Source organism: Vulpes vulpes, chromosome 11, assembly GCF_048418805.1.
Source record: "Vulpes vulpes isolate BD-2025 chromosome 11, VulVul3, whole genome shotgun sequence".
Lineage (NCBI taxonomy): Eukaryota > Metazoa > Chordata > Mammalia > Carnivora > Canidae > Vulpes > Vulpes vulpes.
In genome coordinates this window covers 99,946,690-99,966,698 of record NC_132790.1, presented here as the reverse complement: position 1 = coordinate 99,966,698, position 20,009 = coordinate 99,946,690, and the positions used below count along the sequence as shown (strand labels likewise).

At 40.0% G+C, this 20,009-nt stretch overlaps 1 protein-coding gene across 1 annotated transcript in view; it reads left to right on the top strand.

The window, feature by feature from the left end:
* The window catches only part of PLCH1 (phospholipase C eta 1), a 200,123-nt gene that overhangs the window by 100,121 nt on the left and 79,993 nt on the right, over positions 1-20,009 (top strand). Inside the window, exons 4-5 of the mRNA XM_072727221.1 lie at positions 16,615-16,761; positions 19,278-19,521. Of these exons, the coding sequence (XP_072583322.1) occupies positions 16,615-16,761; positions 19,278-19,521 (391 nt within the window). The remainder of the gene's footprint in view (positions 1-16,614; positions 16,762-19,277; positions 19,522-20,009) is intronic.

Sequence of the window (20,009 nt, the reverse complement as noted above, 5' to 3'; positions counted from 1 at the left end):
TGACTGGGAAATTGTTAATCTCCAATGCTAAACTGCTTTATAGCTGATTGGTTCATGGATACGATGATGGCTCTAGAAGGTAATGTACTTGATTCAGTTGCTCTGAATAATTCCAAAGTCTGGATTAAATTATGATAATTGATTTAAAGAAGATAAGACATTTTTGTTGCAATAAAGACATAGGGAGTAGTGTGTGCTAACGTGGGTTGGAGTAAGGTATTTTTGACTGCAAATCAGCTGGTCTTGTGGGGTTTCCACCTGTTGTGTTTTGGTAGCTGGAATATTTCTGCCATTGAGAACAGCTCTTTTCCAGCACAAATTATCATTTGCTGATACAGGCCTCTCAAGGCACATCCACCATATGACAGAGCTGATGGTCACTGTGAAACTACTGGAAACTGCTCTAGGTGAGTCAAGTTAGCCAGTGTGGCTAAAACCTTGGATCCCCACATTGCAAGAATAGGAGGAAGGGTACATTGGTCAGAAATGTGATTTCAGTTAAATGAACCTTGTTGATTATTTTTATGTTCCTGAATTGAGAACTTTTAAAACAAAACAGAGGCCTTCTGGTCACTTGTTCACCTAGGATAGACTTGTTTAAATGGCCAATAGTGGTAATTGTTTCCTAAATGCTGACAGATGCTTTTGCATTATTCATCAAAAGTTTCTTCTTCTATCATTAGAATCACACTGCTTTCACAGTGCTGCAAATGTTTTCTGAGACTTGAAGAAGATGTAGGCCTCGTTGGTGCTTTTTTATCTTTCAGATGGGAATTGTAGGGATAAATTCTGATGTTTGAATTGCCCTTGTTCTGCTAGAGGAAAAGAATTTCTGATTACAGTAGTTATCAGCAATTGGAGTGCTGAATCAGTTGACAAATTCAAAATAGCATGCAGACTGGGACATAATTGTCCTGTGAACAGATCTTTAAGGGAAGAAACCTTATGGGATGAGGGTCTGTAGGTTGTTCATTCCTGGACTGAATATTGTGACCCAGGCAGGGTGAAGAGGCATCCTAGGAAGGCTTGTGCATCTCCTGGGTATTGATCTATACTGTTGCCTCAAGTGCTTTGTTTTTAACTGAAGTCTTGTTGCTTTGGGCACATGCCTCATGTTCAGATACGGCCTACCTCGCATTTAGCAACAATCTTAGCATTATGTGGGGGCCGATGCGATCACTTACATGCAAGAGCGCCATCCTATTTTTAATGCTTGTAATGTATTGCTTGTTGGATATTTACTCTGGGTCTACTCTGTATTTTTGTGAATTTACCGAATTACTAGAATTGTTTTCTTTTTCTTTCTTTTTTTTTTTTTTTGTTAAAGATTTATTTATTTATTCATTCAGAGAGAGCGAAGAGAGAGGCAGAGACACAGGCAGAGGGAGAAGCAGGCTCCACCCATGCAGGAAGCCTGATGTGGGACTCGATCCTGAGCCTCCAGGATCACACCCCGGGCCGCAGGTGGTGCTAAACCGCTGCGCCACCGGGGCTGCCCTAGAATTGTTTTCTATGTTGTGTTTAGTTCTGGTTTTAAGTCAGGCATGTAGAACATAAATGTGGACCAGTATTGATTGATTGATTGATTGGATGTAGGGGAGGGGCAGAGGGAGAAAGAGAATCTTAAGCAGGCTCCATGCTCAGCAGGGAGCCCAACTCCAGGCTCAGTGTCACAACCCCAAGATCACAACCTGAGCTGAAATCAAGTCGAATGCCTAACTTACTGAGCCACCCAGGCACCCCGGGACCAGTATAATTTTTGATAATGAATTTAGTAGATCTGAATTTTAGGGTTAGATAAATAACTTTTGGAAATAACACATTTTTCCCTTAAAAATTATTTTTCTCTTAAAAATTAAAAATTAGAAGTTGTTTTGTGGTGAGTGATAAAGAATATTTTGAATTCTAAAATTCTTCTCTGTTATGTTAAAGCATTTTACTATTTGTCTTTTAATTTTCTTTTTTTTTTTAAAGATTTTATTTATTCATGAGAGACACAGAGACAGATTGAGAGAGAGAGAGGCAGAGACACAGGCAGAGGGAGAAGCAGGCCCCATGCAGGGAGCCTGATGTGGGACTTGATCCCGGGTCTCCAGGATCACACCCTGGGCTGAAGGCGACGCTAAACCGCTGAGCCACCAGGGCTGCCCCTTGTCTTTTAATTTTCAAATCTTTTTTCAGTTTTTTTTTTTCTTTTTTCAGTTATTATGGGCAAATATCATATTGGATAGTTTAAAAATTGTTTTAGTTTTAATTTTTATTAGTTATTTTTATTATTTAATTTTTATTTTGTTTTTAGAAGATTTTATTTATTTATTCATGAGAGACACAGAGAGAGGCAGAGACACAGGCAGAGGGAGAAGCAGGCTCCCTGTAGGGAGCTGGATGCAGGACTTGATCCCAGGACCCCAGGATCACGCCCTGAGCCAGAGGCAGATGCTCAACTGCTGAGCCACTCAGACGCCCCTATTATTTTATTTTCAAAAATCCCTTGTTAACTGCAAAAAGATAAAAAATAGAAGAGAATAAAAAGAATATGAGTCATCTGTAACCTGTAATCCCGGAACAACTATAGCTGACATTTTGGTATATCGTCTTCTAGTCTTTTCTCCTTTTTCCATGATGTACAGTATACAAATGCAGTGTTAGAGTCTCACTTTTTTTGTGATTCACCTAGTGTAGGAGTCAGAAAAAAGCACATGTAGATGGTAGACAACCAAGCGACGGAGTGAGTCCCAGAAAAACTGAAGGGGCCTATAATAATGCAGCCTCCTCTGTCATGCAGTGAAATCTCAGGGACAGCTCACTTTAGGGAGTTTACCTATATTGAACTTGGAGTTCTGGGAGAAGAAAATACTTTGATTGGATTAGTTTTTTCAGCAAGTTGAGTGACTCTACTATACTCTGAAAAATCTGATAAAATACTTCCAAATCTTGCTCTTCATTATTTTGCACAAATGACAACACATTGATTACTATGTAAGCTAATAGTATTTTTCACAATTATATTGACCTTTAGTCAAATCTTAGTAAACCTAAGTGCTAAAAATCACTGTGAGATAAACACAGACTGATCCCCAGCCTTTATTTATAGGATACTCTGTAATGTTTTTTATGGCCACGTGTAAGAGTTGGAGATGTTGTTTAGATCTGTTCATTGGGAACCCCAAATTCATTAATCCAATGAACAAAAATATATGGCATCAATGTTGTCTGCCTAGCACTGTTCTAGACCCAGGAAATCATGGGTGAATAAAACATTTCTGCCCTCATGGAGCTTACATTTTAATGACCAGTAACAGAAAATAAACAAGTAAATGGCTATTAATCATTGGCAACCAGGAGGCCCGTTCAGTTTGGATCATCAGGATCTACCCCCTTGGCTTACTTAATCTTAGACCTGAATTTCAAAAAGGAATCAGCAATGCAAAAATCTGGGGGCAGGGGTAGGGGCAGGGGATGTGGGGAAGCATCCCAGGGAGAAGGAGCAGTGAGTGCAAAGTGTACTGGGGAACTCTCTGGATCGCAGTGATGAATAGGAAGAGACTAGATAGAGTGATAGGATAATTACTCTATTGGGGTTAAGTGTACTTGCTGTGGAAGGCTGTTGGATTGCTTCAAAAAGTCTCATTGGCCTTTAAAAAGTATCATAATAGCTATGACATGGAGAACTGCTTATGGGGGGAAGCAGGAGGCCAGCTGGAGTGCTCAGACATCAGGAGAGAGTTGATGTGGGATTTGGATCATGGGGCGTCCATCCTGATAGACGTGGCGAATTTGGGTTGTGCTTTAAGGTGGAGTCAAGGCTTTGTGAAGGATGGAGAAGGGAAACAGTGATGACTTCTGGCTGGGGGAGGAACAGGTTTTAGGACTTATGTTTAAGATTCTTATCAGACATCCCTGCTTTGTCATCTGGCAGTTGTACGTATAAGCCTAAAGCCCACCGTGGAGGGTGGTGTTGGAGAGTCACATTTGAAGCCATCTGTGTGGAGGCCAGAATTAATACTCCAGGAAGGGCCACACTGGCTTGGCATAGCATAGAAGCTCAAGTTCCTTCAACGTTTGGAAGCAGTTTTATTGTCCTGCCATAGAATTTTCAATGATTCACAATCTATTGACAATACCTTGAGCCACTGCTTTTTCTGAGCTCAAATATCATTTTGGGAAGAAGGAAAAATAGTATTTGTTGAAAGTCTAATGTATGCTGAGCAAGACAGTTTTTGTACTTTATCTTATGATTCTTGTGTTTAACATGTGAGGACACTGGCTCAGTCAGCGGAGTAGGGCCAGGTAGGTGACAGTGTGACCCAGGAGAGAATCTAGAATTCACATACAGGTCATTTGCCTGGCTTTTTGCTTTATCATGTTTGCAGTAGGCAGAGTAACAAAGGAGTGGCAATGTTTTCCCTTTGCTTTATCTTGCAAATTATGTGCAATTTTAAAGTAAATATAACATCTCCTGTATGTTTCTAAAAAAGATGTTTCAAAGCTGTACTTGCTCATGGCAAAGAGAAAAAAAAAAAAAACCAAACATGCCTCAACAATAAATAGAAAAGGCTTTAAGGTGGAAGGTAAGTATCCTGGTCTCTGCCTCTTTAAGTGCTATATTCTTCACAAATTCCAGAAATTTTCGAAGATTATATGTGTTCAGATAGAATCATTATGTCATAAAGATTTGTAGCCCCCCCCCCCCCCCCCCCAATAACATATCTTGGGCAGCTCTCCATTTTGGCAAATTTAGATCTATGATTTTTTTTAATGATACCATGATATTTAATTTTATGATTAAACAATTATATATATATATTTACTATTTCTTTACTAATTACTATATAATTTCTTTACTATTTTATTTTATAGTTAACCTTATGGACATTTAGATTATTTCTAGTTTTATTTATTATTATTATTATTATTATTATTATTATTATTTTCTAGTTTGTTTTAAAATAATTACAAACAAGGTGGCAGTAATTAGCCATATATTGTATTTCTCTTTGCTTCATTCTGCCGGTATTTGTACAGGACAAATCCCTGGTATTAGGATTGTAAGGTCCCTGATATTAGGATTGCAAGGTCAAAATGCATATTTCTTTTAGATTAGGATAATATTGCCAAGCTGGTTCAAATACTGTCACCCAATTTATAATCTTCTTGTCAGCCCCACAGCTTCATCCACAATGACATTAATAACATTAAAATTGGTGCTTATTTACACAGGATATTATTTTGCCTTGACTCTTTTAATCATGAGCAACAGTACGCATCTTTTTTCTGTATTTGTATTGGTCATTTCTTCTGTGAATTGTCTTTTTATACTTTTTTTTTTTTGCCTATTTTTAACTGGGTTATTTTTTGTCTTATTGACTTGTAGAAACCCATTATATCATAGATAGTGGTCATTTATCCATTATGTGTCTTTGCAAATATTTTCTTCTAGCCTGTTGCTCTTTGAATTTTGTTTATGATTTACATAATTTTGCACGTTGTTAAATTTTTCATCCTTTTCCATTATGACTTCTGTCCTTTGCGTACATTATAGCAAGTGTGGAATCCTTACTCTGGAAAAGCTTCTAGGAGGACAGACTTCGTTATATGGCATTGCTTGTATGTTAAAAACTCTAGAGTCTGTAAAGGCTGACATAGATGTTCTGATTTCGTTGACCTACCAATGTCATGTATGATTCTCTCAGCAACCTATACTTCTGACATTAAGGTGGCTACTGGGTGGTCATCATTTTTCCTGTGTCCACCTCTTACTTTTTCTCCTGGACTACAGCTCTTTCTTATCTTCTGTTTCTTTCTTGTTATCTCTCTCTTTCACCATCAGAATTGTTGTTTCCAGTTACTTCTTCTTGTCACTGCCACTGTCCTGCTTCATTCTTCTCACTCTCTTGACCCATCCCTACCACTTCCTCTGTCCTCCGTGACATTTTTTCTGATCCTTGTCAATTCTTATATGCTTCCCAAAATTTACTTGAACTACTCCACCAATCATAGGGCAATTGTGCCCCTTTTCAACTCTTTACTCTTGCTCGGTGTAGTCAGGCTTGCACTGCTAAAGAAGTATGTGAATGCTTCTGTGCACATACATGTGCGTGTGTCAGTGTGTGTAATTACTTCTGAATGGAGAGAGACTCAAGAATTCTTGTATCCAGATAGTTATGGCTTTAATGCTGGCCTTTTTTCTGGGATTGACTATTTAGAAAACTTTATAGCACATCTGCTCTGATTATATATGCCAACTTAGCTTCAAAGATGCTTTCAATTCTTTATTTTTTTCATTTTCTCCCATTTTTAGATTTTTCTATTTAAAAAAGTGATTTAAGATCTATAGTGCAGTGATTTCGGATAACAACTCCAATCAAAATTCCTGCTAATAGGCTGTGAATGCTCAGTTACTCAGTGATGTTTCTGTGGTATTAAATTTTTTTTTTTAAAAAATGAAGCTTATGGTATTAGGACCAGGGTTTGGGTGAGGACAAATGACTTTTGTAATAAAATAAACCTGAGAGGATTTTCCCAGGCATTTTCTTTCCCACACAGAGATCTATTTTTGTGATTTTTAGCATGGATTTTTTTCCCCCTACAAAAACACCTGCCCCAGAAATAAGTTGCCTGCTTTAAATGCCATATAACTTGATTTCCAACAGGCGGTGGCCAGAAGGCACCAGGCCCACTTTAGCTCAGCAGGTGGTCTCTGAAACCTCCGGAGAGGCCATTGTCCTGAGAGCCCCAAAGGCCCAGAGTGAGGGACACTGTTTTCCAGAGAAATGTGATCTCTTGTTCCATTTTCTGTTATTTGACTCTTTGATGGAGAGCCTTAAAGTAGGACCTCAATGGACCAAATCAGGACAGGTTACATGAAATCAGTTAAGCTTTTTTAGTCTTGTCTTTTTCTGTTTTTGACAAAAAAGAAGAAGAAGAAGAAGAAGAAGAAGAAGAAGAAGAAGAAGAAGAAGAAGAAGAAGAAGAAGAAGAAGAAAAGAATTGACTCCATTAAACCATAGTTAGTGAAGGCAATAGGGGCTTGAGTGTAAGAACTGGGGACTACTAGGGCTACTAGGGGGTATATGAATTTGTTGGCGTACCGAATAGACACTCTCTTAAAATGCAATTAAATGTGAGAGGATGGCGGAAGGTGTGTACAGCGACTTTAAGAAACGAATGACACATTAACCACCTCAGCAAATACTTTCTCTGGGTTAGTATGTGTGGCCTCTGTGTAGAGATGGTTTTTCAAGTTTTGGATAGGGTGTGGGTGAGGTCAGATCAAATGCTGATTGGTCCCTAAGGCTCAGAACTAAGAAAACACCTCAGGCCTGTTCAGCAGCTATGTACGAGTGATAATAGGCCTGAGATGGTGACGTATTGAGCAGCCGCCAAGGACGCAAGAGGTTATAGAGAAACAATTGTGAATGATTATTTGAATATCAGAATTTCATATCTTTTTAACCTTGCTTTAATTGGGAGATTTCATATTTTATCAGTAGGGTGAGAAACTTTGTGCTGATGCCCTAACAGGTCACTGAACAGCAAGTGTTTGCTTCTTTATTTAGGTGCCTCAATTAAGGCCCAGCGCTGTGCCTGGAAAACTGGGTCCCGTTGGCCACATGCAAAGCAAAGCAGTGACGGTGCCCAGAGCTGTGGTCTCCAAACTTAAATGGGCCTCAGAATTCCTGGGAAGAGCTTTTAAAATGCAGATTCCCATTCTGTGTGTGTGTGTGTGTGTGTCTCTCATGAATAAATAAAATAAATAAAATCTTAAAAAATAATTAACTCTACTTCACAGGGATATTTAGAGGAATGATTGAGATAATATGTCAGTCGTCTTAATTCCGGATTCCCAGTAGAGCCCCTGGGTAGATAAACAACCTTAAGAAAAAAACCCTAGATGTTCAGCCCCGTTCTGAGAGACGGTGACCTAACTGGTATGGGGTAGGGCTTTGTGCTCAACACTTCTAGGAAAATTCTCAGTGGCTTTGATGTACGGCCAGGGTGGAGAACCATGGGAAAGCCTTGTTAGATAGCAATAGTCCCTGTAAGTAAAGACCAGGATTTCCTGTGGCTTGGGAATTTTGCTTCCAAATATCCAACACAATGTCATATCACTGAAAAATTACGGAACAAAATCTCTACTCTTTTATATGCATATATTTCATAACCATTTGGAAGTGGTGACGACACTGCCATAACTTATCTTATGTTGAGGCAGAAAACTCTTTACATATTAGATGGAAGTGGGAAGCCCGGGTGGCTCAGTGGTTTAGCGCCACCTTCGGCCCAGGGCATGACCCGGGGGTCCCAGGATGGAGTCCCACACCGGGCTCCTGGCATGGAACCTGCTTCTCCCTCTGCCTGTGTCTCTGCCTCTCTCTCTCTCTGTCTCTCTCTGTCTCTCATGAATAAATAAAATCTTAAAAAAAAAAACCCACATTAGATGGAACTGAATTTAGAATCTTAAAATTAATTTGTATCCCCCTCCCTCCTGGGGTAACATGAAATAAAACCAACAGAGTCATACTGTCATGAATTCTGTCTTGAATTTCATTTGTTTCCCTGGGCTAATGATTACGGAGCAGAAACAATTGTTGAATACAAAATAGATCTCATTAAAAAGGAAAGTGTTATGTGGAAGGCTTTAACAAAATAGAAGAAAAAGATTCTGACATTTAAAAATTACTGATAAATCCCTTTCACCCTTGCTTTGATCTGAATCCCCCATATGTGTTTATCACCTTTGCAGGCATATTGACTACGTGCATATAAGGTTTGCAAACAAGTTCCGCAATGTCACTGCTGACCAATTAGTTTCTGAAAACCTTTCAAATAATCTTGTCTTCCCCACAAGAGTGATTTAAGCATTGGAAAGAAAAATCAATGAACTCCGCATTGTTTGCTCTTCGCGGGGGAGAATCATGGACTTGATAAGTGTGGAGCCTCTCGTGGTTGTTTGTAAGCACATTTATTCATAAGCTGGTATGATCTGACTTTAAGGCTCAACTGCTGGCAAAGAAGAGCTTTTCAAGGGAAGCCATTCCCTGCGAAGAGCAGTTATATTTTATATAAAGATCATTTTAAAAATTCATGTCTCTAGTAAGATATCCAGATGTTAATCAGTTTTTTTTTTTCTCCCTTTAAATTTATTCTGAGAGGCTTTTGGATGTACTAGAATTTTCTCTTCTTGAAAGACAAAATAATACCTAGGAGAGCTAGATCAGCTCTTTTGTACACTTTGCAGAATTTAGAGAAAAAATTTAGAGAAAATTTAGAGAAATTTTTAGGTGGAGGGCAGTGGGATATTCAGAGCTATCCTGTGACCTTCTGAAGTGTACGCAGCCTGTTGGTGACAGAGGCCGCGCCAGAACCCTTGGTGTCCCCTCTCCTCCTGCTCCTGGGCCTGTGGCCCGCGTCGTCCCGCTGCAGGGCCCATCCGTGAGCTGCTTCAGGGCTTACAGTGTAATGGGCCCCAAAATAGGTTTGGGCCTGTGCGGAGAATGAAGCGTACCCTTTTCTTCTGCTCTGATGATTCTAGGAAATCTCCTTTCCTTCCTTCGAGAGACACATTATCTGCGTTATTTGGCACTTTTTTCCACATAGACAAGGAATTGTTTTCAGAAGCTAATCCCTTTCCATCACTCAGATTCACTCTAATCTCTGGAAGCTGGCAAGAAATCAATTCACATTTTTCATGTACCTTTTGCTGAAAGACTCTCTGGCAGAGGACCTGGACTTTTTTGGGCTGGTCACGCACAGTTTGGTGACCACTGTCCCGGAATAGATGTGTTTACAAAAGAGCGCCAGTGACATTCTTGTGTGGCCGTAGCGCAGGCCTGCCTGTGGCCCCGTATGTGAGAACGGGTCTTGATGTGACATTCGGAGCCGAGAATGAGTGAGGCCCCACTTTGGCTCGTTACTGCCGGAGGTGATGTTGCCCCTTGGCCTTTTAAAGAACAGAGCTAGGAAATATATGCCGGTGTTTGTGTGTGCGTGTGTAGACACATGCATGGGTACACAAACGTGCAAAACTAGACACGAATACGTGTGCGTGGATGTTTCGGCTACTTTCTGTGTTTGTTTCCCCTCCTTCTCATTCTTAGTGACTTAATTTTAATTTGGAACATGTACCACTAAGAGAGATCACTCCCTTATCCCTTCCACTTGGTTACCTCCCACCCTTGTGAGTAACCAGCTTCATTGTTGTCTGGATTATCCCTCTTTTGTTTCTTTTTAAAAGGTGAATATTTGTATCTTTAAAAAAATACCCAAGCTTTTGTTACACAAAAGAAGCATAACATATATATCATCTATCTATCTATCTATCTATCATCTATCTATGTATATATATATAAAAGCTTTATAATTTGCCTTTTTCACTTACTACTGTCTTTGAGAAATTAGTCCTTATCAGTTTATAAAGGTCTTTTTTATCATCTTCTACAGTTTTATATAGTAGTCCACTGTGTATATGTAATGCAGGATTGTCGGAAGGCAGGCAGGCAGGGACAAGGGGCCCCCACCTATATCAAAAGGGTTTTCCACCACTCTGGAAGGAGCCCTCCACCCTTTCCCATGTGATAGGTAGATGACAAAAACCTGATTGGGTGACAGGCTCATGGAGGGTTAATCAGTTTAAAACAGCCCACCAATAAGCCCATAAAAATCCCTACACATAGAAACTCCTTTAGCAACCCTCTCGGATCCCTTCCTTTTCAGGAGCTTTGGACTATGTGAACTTCACTGTCACTCAATAAATTTTGCTTTGCTGCCCACCACTCTTCGTCTGGTGTTGCCTCTGCAGTTTTTGAAGCAGTATAACCAAGAACCATGGGCACTGAAGCAAAAGAAAGCCTTCAACAAATGTATATGTTATTTTGTTCAAACAGTTTCCTATCCGGGGTCATTTTTACCCTAAAATGGCAGAGGAAGAGTTTAATGTGATGTGAGAGAGGGGGAAGAGAAGACCAAAAAAAAAAAAAAAAAGAATGTAATCATCATAGAAACCTCAAAAATATGCCGAGTGAAAGAAGCCACATACATAAGACTGGAGATTAAGAATTTTCATTTATGTGAATTATCTAGAGAAGACCCATCTACAGGGGCAGTAGGTTTAATGGTTGTCTAGGGCTGTGTGTGAAATGGGGAATGACAGCAAATGGGCATGAGGTTTCTTCTTGGGGTGACGGAGATGTTCTAAAATAGGATCAGCTCACAACTCTGTAGATATACTAAAGTCATTAAATTGTACACTTAAAATATATGTATTTTAATGTATATATAAATCGTACCTCAATAAAGCTGTTAAAAAATTAGCATCAGGTGGTGTGTTCGACGTTCCTACCAGAATGTGATGACCTCTAATTCAAGCATGGCTTAAAGAGTTAAACCCTCTTAGATGTCATAAATACTTAGTGGAAATGTTGGGAATCTCTCTTCCTATGGTATATACTCTCTTATACTTCAAATCAGAAATACTTTTTTTCCAGCATTTTCTGCTTGAGGGTTTTAGTGAACTGATAACCCTTAAGGACATTTACTTATTTTAAACTGGCTCTGGCAGAAATGGATTTAATACTTTTAAAGAATTGAATTCTAAAGGACCTTGTAGACCGGTTTGCTTTGCCTTTTCATTTTACAGATAAAACTCCATTGAGGGGTTTTAAAACTCTAATTACGTAATAAAGTTAGAAATACAGTCTTCTGCTCATCTGTTCTGCTCTTTAAATATTTATGGTATTCTCTTAGGCAGCCATTTTAAAATGATAATTATTAAGACTGTGTTGAAACATGGAAAACTGTTTATTATACAAATGAAAAAAAAAAAAAAAAAGCAGCGCACCAAATGACCTAAATATCATAATTGCAACCAGTATATCAAATTTGGGTACATATCAAGGTCTGGAGTATAATAGACGAAAACACTATGTGTGTTATGGGTATTTCTCTTTTAATATCCCTGAATACGGCTGCATTATATCAAAATAAGTTTCTTTTCTAAAAAAAAATATTAAGGCTACCATAGAAAGAATGTGGAATCATAGGGATGGTGGTAGCTAGCTGAATTTGTGACCTGCATTTGCAGACTTTCCCAGACACCTTCCAGCATCGGGAATATGTGTGATGAGGTTTTATCATTCTCAGCCCCTGGACCTATTCTTCCTTGTGTACCTGCCACTGGAAGTCTTCCTTTGTTCCCTTGTTTCTCAGGCTATTTTATGGAATCTACTGATCTAGCATGGCTGAAGAATGACTTCTATGTGGGTGGCAACTACGGTCATCTGTCTCTACCGAAGGCAGAACATAAAGAAAATTGGCTTAAACTAACACTTTGCGATCTACATGACATCGGAAGAATATTTTTTGCCTCCAACATTGGATGAGTTACAAAGAATGACTGAGGATGTTCTTTCTCTGGTCTTTCTCTGGTCAGCCTTACATCTCAATGGCTTGTCCACAGTGAGGTCTGAGGGAGGGAGAAATACTTTAGGTGACTCACTCCCAAGACTCCCCCGGACTTGATTTTTTCATTTTGACTCTAGTTAAATGGCTTTTCCATGTGATAAGAAGCGTGCAGGAGCGACATAATCAAGTTAAGTAGTACAGTGTTTCAGATCTTAGCTCTGCAAATACATTTCAATCATATATGCTTGTTTACTGCAGTGGATGAAGCTGGAGTCAGCCCATGGCTGAGCTGGTGGGATAAATGTGAAGCTAGTGAATATTTATATATTTTTATTATTTTTTAAAATTTTATTTGAAAGATTTTATTTATTTATTCATGAGAGACACAGAGAGGGAGGCAGAGACACAGGCAGAGGGAGAAGCAGATTCCCTGCGGGGAACCCGATGTGGGACTTGATCCCAGGACCCCGGGATCATGACCTGAGCCAAAGGCAGACGCCCAACCACTGAGCCACCCAGGCATCCCTGAATATTAATATATTATATATATGCCTTTCCTCAGTGAGGGATTGAATCCTACTTTCTAAAATATTTGGGTTTCTCTGCATGATGCTTTTGCTGAATAGTAGATGGTACTTATTAGCTCAAATGACTGATTACACTTTTATATCATTGTGCTTTTCCTGTTAAAGTAGTGAGATGTTATGGCCATAGCAGTTGCATGGTTAGGTTAAAAAAAAAGTGGGGCGTTCTGTGAAAAGGAAAGAGAAGGAGCAAGTGTGAACAAGCAGAGGACACTATGTCAGATGTATAGGCAGTGCTTGCTGTTAGATCTTTGATAGTATAGTCAATTCAATTTTCCACTCTGGCTTAAATAATTTATTTCATTCTCTCTTCCCAAAGAAACATCTTCCTGAATTATGTTTTTTTTTTTTTTTTTTTTAATTCCACCAATCCTTTGCTCAGAAATGTCTAGTGAATCTCTAATACTAGTCAATTAGGATCTTATTCTACCCCTGGCTTCCTACAGCCTCGTTTTGTCTGGGCCATGGAATCACATGTCCTGTCGACTTCCTTGAGAGACACTTCCAAAGTTGGGGACCCATCCCTCCCTATCCTCTGAGCATACCTCTAGCCCACTGTATTCTCCTTTCTCTGTGGAATCCCCCAGTATTTTTGTCTTCACATTAGACTTGGCATTTATTTTTATTTTTATTTTTTTTTTATTTATTTATGATAGTCACACAGAGAGAGAGAGAGGCAGAGACACAGGCAGAGGGAGAAGCAGGCTCCATGCACCGGGAGCCCGATGTGGGATTCGATCCCGGGTCTCCAGGATCGCGCCCTGGGCCAAAGACCAGCGCTAAACCACTGCGCCACCCAGGGATCCCGGCATTTATTTTTAAAGTTTTCAACAATAAAACCATAATAGTAGCCAGCTACCATTTCTAGTGCTTATGATATATGCCAGGCAGTGTCTTCAGTACTTTACAAGAGCTGACTCCTCAATCCTCAACAACATTCAAGATTATTATTCTTACTTTATAGGTAAAGAAATGGAGACACACAGGGATTAGGTAACTTGTCCAAAGCCATATAGCTAGTTTAGTGGCAGATCTGGGATTCTATCCCAGGCTTCTAGATTCAGACTCTGTTCTTGACCACAGCTCTAAACTACCATTAATACGTTATCTTTTTAGATGTTTTATTCCCTTAAGGTTTAACCTCTTTAAGTCAAAGACAAAGTCTCCTGTTCTCTGCTTTACCTCGTTACATAGCCCTGCGCCCGGAGCAAGGAGTTGCTCTGTGAACATCTGTTTATTGATGTGACCTACTATTTTATATTTTTAATTATTATTTTTTAAAAAGATTTTTTAAATTTATTTTTTTATTTTTAATTTTAGTTTTTTAAAAAAGATTTTATTTGTTTATTCATGAGACACACACACACACACACACACACACAGAAAGAGAGAGAGAGGCAGAGATAGAGGCAGAGGGAGAAGCAGGCTCCATGCAGGGAGCCCGAAGTGGGACTTGATCCCGGAACCCCAGGATCATGCCGTGGGCTGAAAGCGGTGCTAAACCACTGAGCCACCCGGGCTGCCCATAAAATATTTTTATTTTTAAGTAATTGCTACACCCATCATGGGGCTTGAACTTATAACCCTGGGATCAAGAGTCAGATGCTCTACCAACTGAGCCAGCTAGAAGCCTCAATGTGACTTGCTATTATCAGTGGTCAGTCAAGTTCTCAGGTTTTCCTAGGAGTTTTGGCTTTGTTGGGTTTGACTTGGTTTTATCTCCGATACACTGACACTCTGTTCTCCCTCTAATTAGTGGTGTGAGATGGTCAATGTGGTTGCCAAGAATTCAAATCTGGGGCTTTTGTTACCCAAACGAACTCAGGGTGGGTGACTACTAATGAGTGTGAAACCGAATCTCAAATTTTTCTCTGTGCATCAAAGGCAATATTTTAAGTTTTGTGTGTTTGTTTTCTTAAGCACAGTCTTTAAAATTATTTTTGGTTATTTGATGTGTCATACAAAATGAGAAAGAGCAACCTATAATTTCACTTTCCTTATAGTATCAGATCCTAAAACCATACTTAATTTTATGCAGCTCCTCCTTGATTTCTTTGGAGAAGAAAAAGCTGTTCATGCCGGGAAGAGTGAAAGTTGGTTATGGTGAAGTGACTTTTAGCGAGGGCTCTGTACGTACAATGTTAAGTTTAAGGGCACGTTATCTCTCCTGATAAAGGCAAAATACTCGGTCAAAAAAAGCTGAAGTCTCATGTTGTTGAAGTTTATTTTCTGTGTTTCTTTTATTTGTTTCTAACAGCTTGCTAAGATAGGTGCTCAGAGCCAGATGTTTCTAGTGCTCTAGTGGTTATATATGTACCTGTGCATGAGTTGGCGAGATGGAAGCTATCTCTGGCTCACGTAATGAGAAAGTAGTTGAAAGAGTATTGAATAACTTGCCGAATCAAGCGGAAAATGTCAGCCTTAAGGCTAACTGTAACAACTCTGGCATCTTTGGGGGTCCGGGCAGGAGCATCTCTTAAGTCTTGGCCATCGTAATGGCTCAGTTCTGTTCCCTTTTGATGCACAGCTTAGGATTTGTGTTCTTTGGAGGGGGAGTTACATTTGTTCTTAGCTTAAGTTAGTCAGGTGCGCATTTCTTAGTTGGGGTGATTGATAGGCCACCAAAAACACATGAAACAGGAAAGGGGTATTTCCAGTTACTAAGAAGGGGAAACAGGCAACACTGACAGATGCCCACTTCTTTTTTTTTTTTTTTTCTTAAAAGATTTTATTTATTTATTCATGAGAGACACAGAGAGAGGGAGAGAGAGAGAGGCAGAGACACAGGCAGAGGGAGAAGCAGGCTCCATGCAGGAGCCCGAAGCAGGACTCGATCCCAGGACCCTGGGATCACGACCTGGGCCAAAGGCAGCCGCTCAACCACTGATGCCCACTACTAACAAGGTTCCTCTCAAAGCAGAGAGAATGTAAATGATAGTTTCAACTTGAACAATGAGAGATTTGGATAGTGCCTGAATTCAATCACTAAGTTATTCTTCTAGGTGGAAAATCTTAGCAGTTTACTTCATTAATCAGCAAATGTTTTATATTGAATTGTGAATACGTGTTTATTTTTCTGATCACATTTTAAAAATGGTATTTATTTTCATATTTATTTATTTAAATGTTTTCATATGTACACAAAAATATAATAATATAAATGCATCAGTAATCGTTATTCAATTTAAAAAATTATTAACATTTTGTCAATCTTGTTTTAGTTGATTGCATTTTAAAGGATTGACATGTTTTTAGAGCTAACTATATAAAAACTCAGAAGATTTACCATGAAGTCTGAGAAATGCTTTATGGACATACATCCAAGCATCAAATGATTAGCCTCATACCAAAAAACATGTTGCCAGTTAGGACAGAAGATGGCCTTGTGTAGCATTAATGCACTGTTTATCTGGAAGTACAATTTTATTTCAATCAGGAAGGCTTTTTACTAACCTAAGACTGGAAAATCAATTCCCCAGCAGCTCTTTCCAGATTACCTTTACCAACTTTGTCTTCTGGTCCTTGGAATCTTTGGGGAGTGAATCTGAGGTCTTATTTGATAGTAAATTTTCTGGACGCCAGTCTGCATGTGCACTACGAGCTGAAAATCCTCTCATCTCTTTTGCAGTTGAAAGATGCATGAGTGTGATGCAGTCTGGGACTCAGATGATCAAACTGAAACGTGGAACCAAAGGGCTAGTCCGGCTCTTTTACCTGGATGAGCATCGGACCCGCCTTCGATGGAGACCCTCTAGGAAGAGCGAGAAGGCAAAAAGTAAGACCAGCCTTTGAATTCTTTGCTTGACTTGATATAGTAACACATGAGTTATATTTGCTGGGCTCTGTGGAAGCTTCAGGTCTATGAAACTTGGTATTTTTGTAAGTTTTGCCGTCTGTTGCTAAAGAATGTGAACAGACTGAATAAGTAAGGACCATTTTTGCATTTTTAATTCTTTGGGAATTTCAATCCATAAAAGTTTTCTTGTCCATGAATGCTGTGAATGTTAATATTTCCCCTGTACTGGAGGCATCATTTTTGTTGTTGTTGTTGTTGTTGGGATATGAGGTTTTATAATGTGAGACCTTTTATTATTTTATTTTATTTTATTTTATTTTATTTTATTTTATTTTATTTTATTTATTTTATTTTATTTTATTTATTTTTCAAGAAAAGGTGAAGGGTATCATAAATCCAATGGACTTAAAAGTGTACGGCCATATTCTGAGCACGGTTAACTGATTAATGTGTTGACTTTTGATAATATCAAGCAAAGGAGCCTTGATCTCAGCCCTACTTAAAGTCTCTGTCCCACACTTTGTACAGTCACCAAGTCGGTGTCAGGTCCCACGTAATGGCTCTCTCATCTCCTTCCTTCCTGTTTCAAAGGCACCGCCCTGGTCTACAGTCTCTTCACCTTTCTGGCCTGTTGAGATGTCTCCTAACCGATATCCATTTTGCTAGTTTCTTCTGCTTTTGTCGGTTAAGACGCTTTCCTCTTCAAGTAGCAGAAGACTTCGACTAACCTAGACTTCATGATAAATAGATATAACGTCTCACTCAACAGGAAACTCAGAGCTCGGCAGGTCCAGGCGTGGGACATTCTCTAGTTTGGTTTTCCTCAGTGCTCTTGGCTCTGTCCCTTGTGTGTTGGCCCTGTAGTCAAGGCAACAGCAACATGATGCTTCCTTTTTTAGGAGAGAGGAACCCCTTTCCAGTATTTTCTCTCAAAGCAGACAGTCCCATGTCTCCTTGGTTAAAACTGAGTTATCGTCTCATACCTTAATCAATCATAAGAAATAGGAATGAGCCAACCCCAAAGGCTTAGACTCACCAGAACTTGCTCTAGGGTGGGCTTCGGCTCGTTTCTTTGTGAATCATGCAGGGAATGAGTTGATACCAGAAGAAAATTGTGACTTTGCTATTAAGGAGGAGCAGGAGGAGAAGGTGGTACATAGAGGCAGTCAGTAAACTTGCAACACTTCTGGTTCAATGCTTTAAAACAAGCAAGCAAAAAAATAAAAAAAAGTACTATTTTAATCTAAAGTAATAGTCCCTGCTAGTGCCTCACTGATCTTAAGCTGCAGTACTGCTCCATTACCTACATGGTGTTTATCTCTGACTCTTATACTAGGCTGTGATCTAGCCTCCACCTACCTTTCCAGCTTCATCTCCCAGCTCTCTCTCTCTCTCTCTCTCTCTCTCTCTTTCTGTCTCTCGAGCTTTCCAGTCTAGCATAAATGGTCTATTTAACATCCCTAGTGTGGACCTCGTGTTTCCGTATCTTATGCTTTCTCTCCTGGGATGCCACCCTATTCCTCTGTACCTCTCTAAGCCCTGCTTCCCCTTTACCATCCTAGCATTCTTTCTGTAAATGCCGATCACATTTATCAGTGCTGCTCAGTTATCACCACATGTTTTTTTTTCCTTCCAATTTTGAACTCTCATCTTCTGCATAACTCTAGAGTTGGTCCTAGGTACTTTGTATGTTTCGCCTGTGCAAATATGCAAACTATAAATTTGATTATATTCATAGTCTCCTTTTCTACCAGTCTTTTTTCATCCCGATGTGTATATTGATCTTCCTATCATAAATTTCTTTTTTTATTTTTGCTTTATTTTTATTTTATTTTTAAAGATTTTATTTATTTGTTTGAGGGAGAGAGAGCACAAGCTGGAGGGAGAGGCAGAGGGAGAAGCAGGCCCCCCACTCTGAACAGGAAGCCCGACGAAGTGCTCGATCCTAAGACCCTGGGATCATGATCCGAGCCGAAGGGACCTGCTTAACCAACTCAGCTACCCAGGTGCCCCCGTATCATAAATTTCAACATCTCCTGATGCAGGGCCTGGAAAGGCATTGTCCAGGCTGCCCAGGAAGGTAAAGTGGTATGTGGAGAAGGTTCCTAGCAGGAAATAACAGGGCTTGTATTTCACAATTGAACACAATACTGCAATTCACAGAAAGTGAATTTGTTCATGCTTATTTTTTTTTTTTAAGATTTTTTTATTTGAGAGAGAGAGAGAGAACGAGTGTGGGGAGCAGCAGAGGTAGAGAATCATCAAGCAGACTCCATGCGGAGTGCAGAGCCTGATGCAGGGCTCGACCTTATGACCCATGAGACCATGACCTGAGCTGAAACCCAGAGGCAGACGTTCAACCGACTGATCCACTCAGGCGTCCCTATTGATGCTTATTTTTAAAATTTACGATGGTTTTGTTCTTTCTTTTCCCCCTTAATCCACTATGCATACCTTCACCCGCCACGTAACTGTGTGCCTTACTTTCCTCCCAGTACTTATTGACTCCATTTACAAAGTGACCGAGGGCCGGCAGTCTGAGATATTCCACAGACAAGCTGAGGGGCACTTCGATCCCAGCTGCTGCTTCACCATCTACCATGGCAACCACATGGAGTCTCTGGATCTCATCACCTCCAACCCCGAGGAGGCCCGCACCTGGATCACAGGCCTCAAGTACCTGATGGCTGGCATCAGTGATGAGGACTCCCTTGCCAAGCGGCAGAGGACCCACGACCAATATCCTCCCCGGAGTGTTAACTTTGATCTCGGCGTGTGTGTGTGTGTATTAGACCGTGTTTTATTCTCTCCTACAAGTTTGAGGCGTAAAGCTGCTTTCCTCTCTTCCTCTTTACCCCCCAGCACCTTTCTGCCCTCTGCTCCCTCTGGCCCCAAGTAGATGAATGCGTGCAACGTAGAGAGACGAGCTTGCATGGACGCAGGAGCAGGATTCTGGTGAGGAGCCTGAATTTAGCACCACGATCTGAGAGACCTCTGCGTGCAGCCTAAGGTTTCCTAGGAGGGATGAGCTAGCTGGGAAAGAGTTTATTTGGATTAGAGAAAATCCTGCTTTGTGATCAAATCAGTTTAGTTTAACAAGTACTCTTTTTTTTTTTTTTTTTAAGATTTTATTTATTTATTCACAAGAGACCCAGAGAGAGAGAGGCAGAGACACAGGCAGAGGGAGAAGCAGGCTCCCTGTGGGGAGGCCAACGTGGGACTCGATC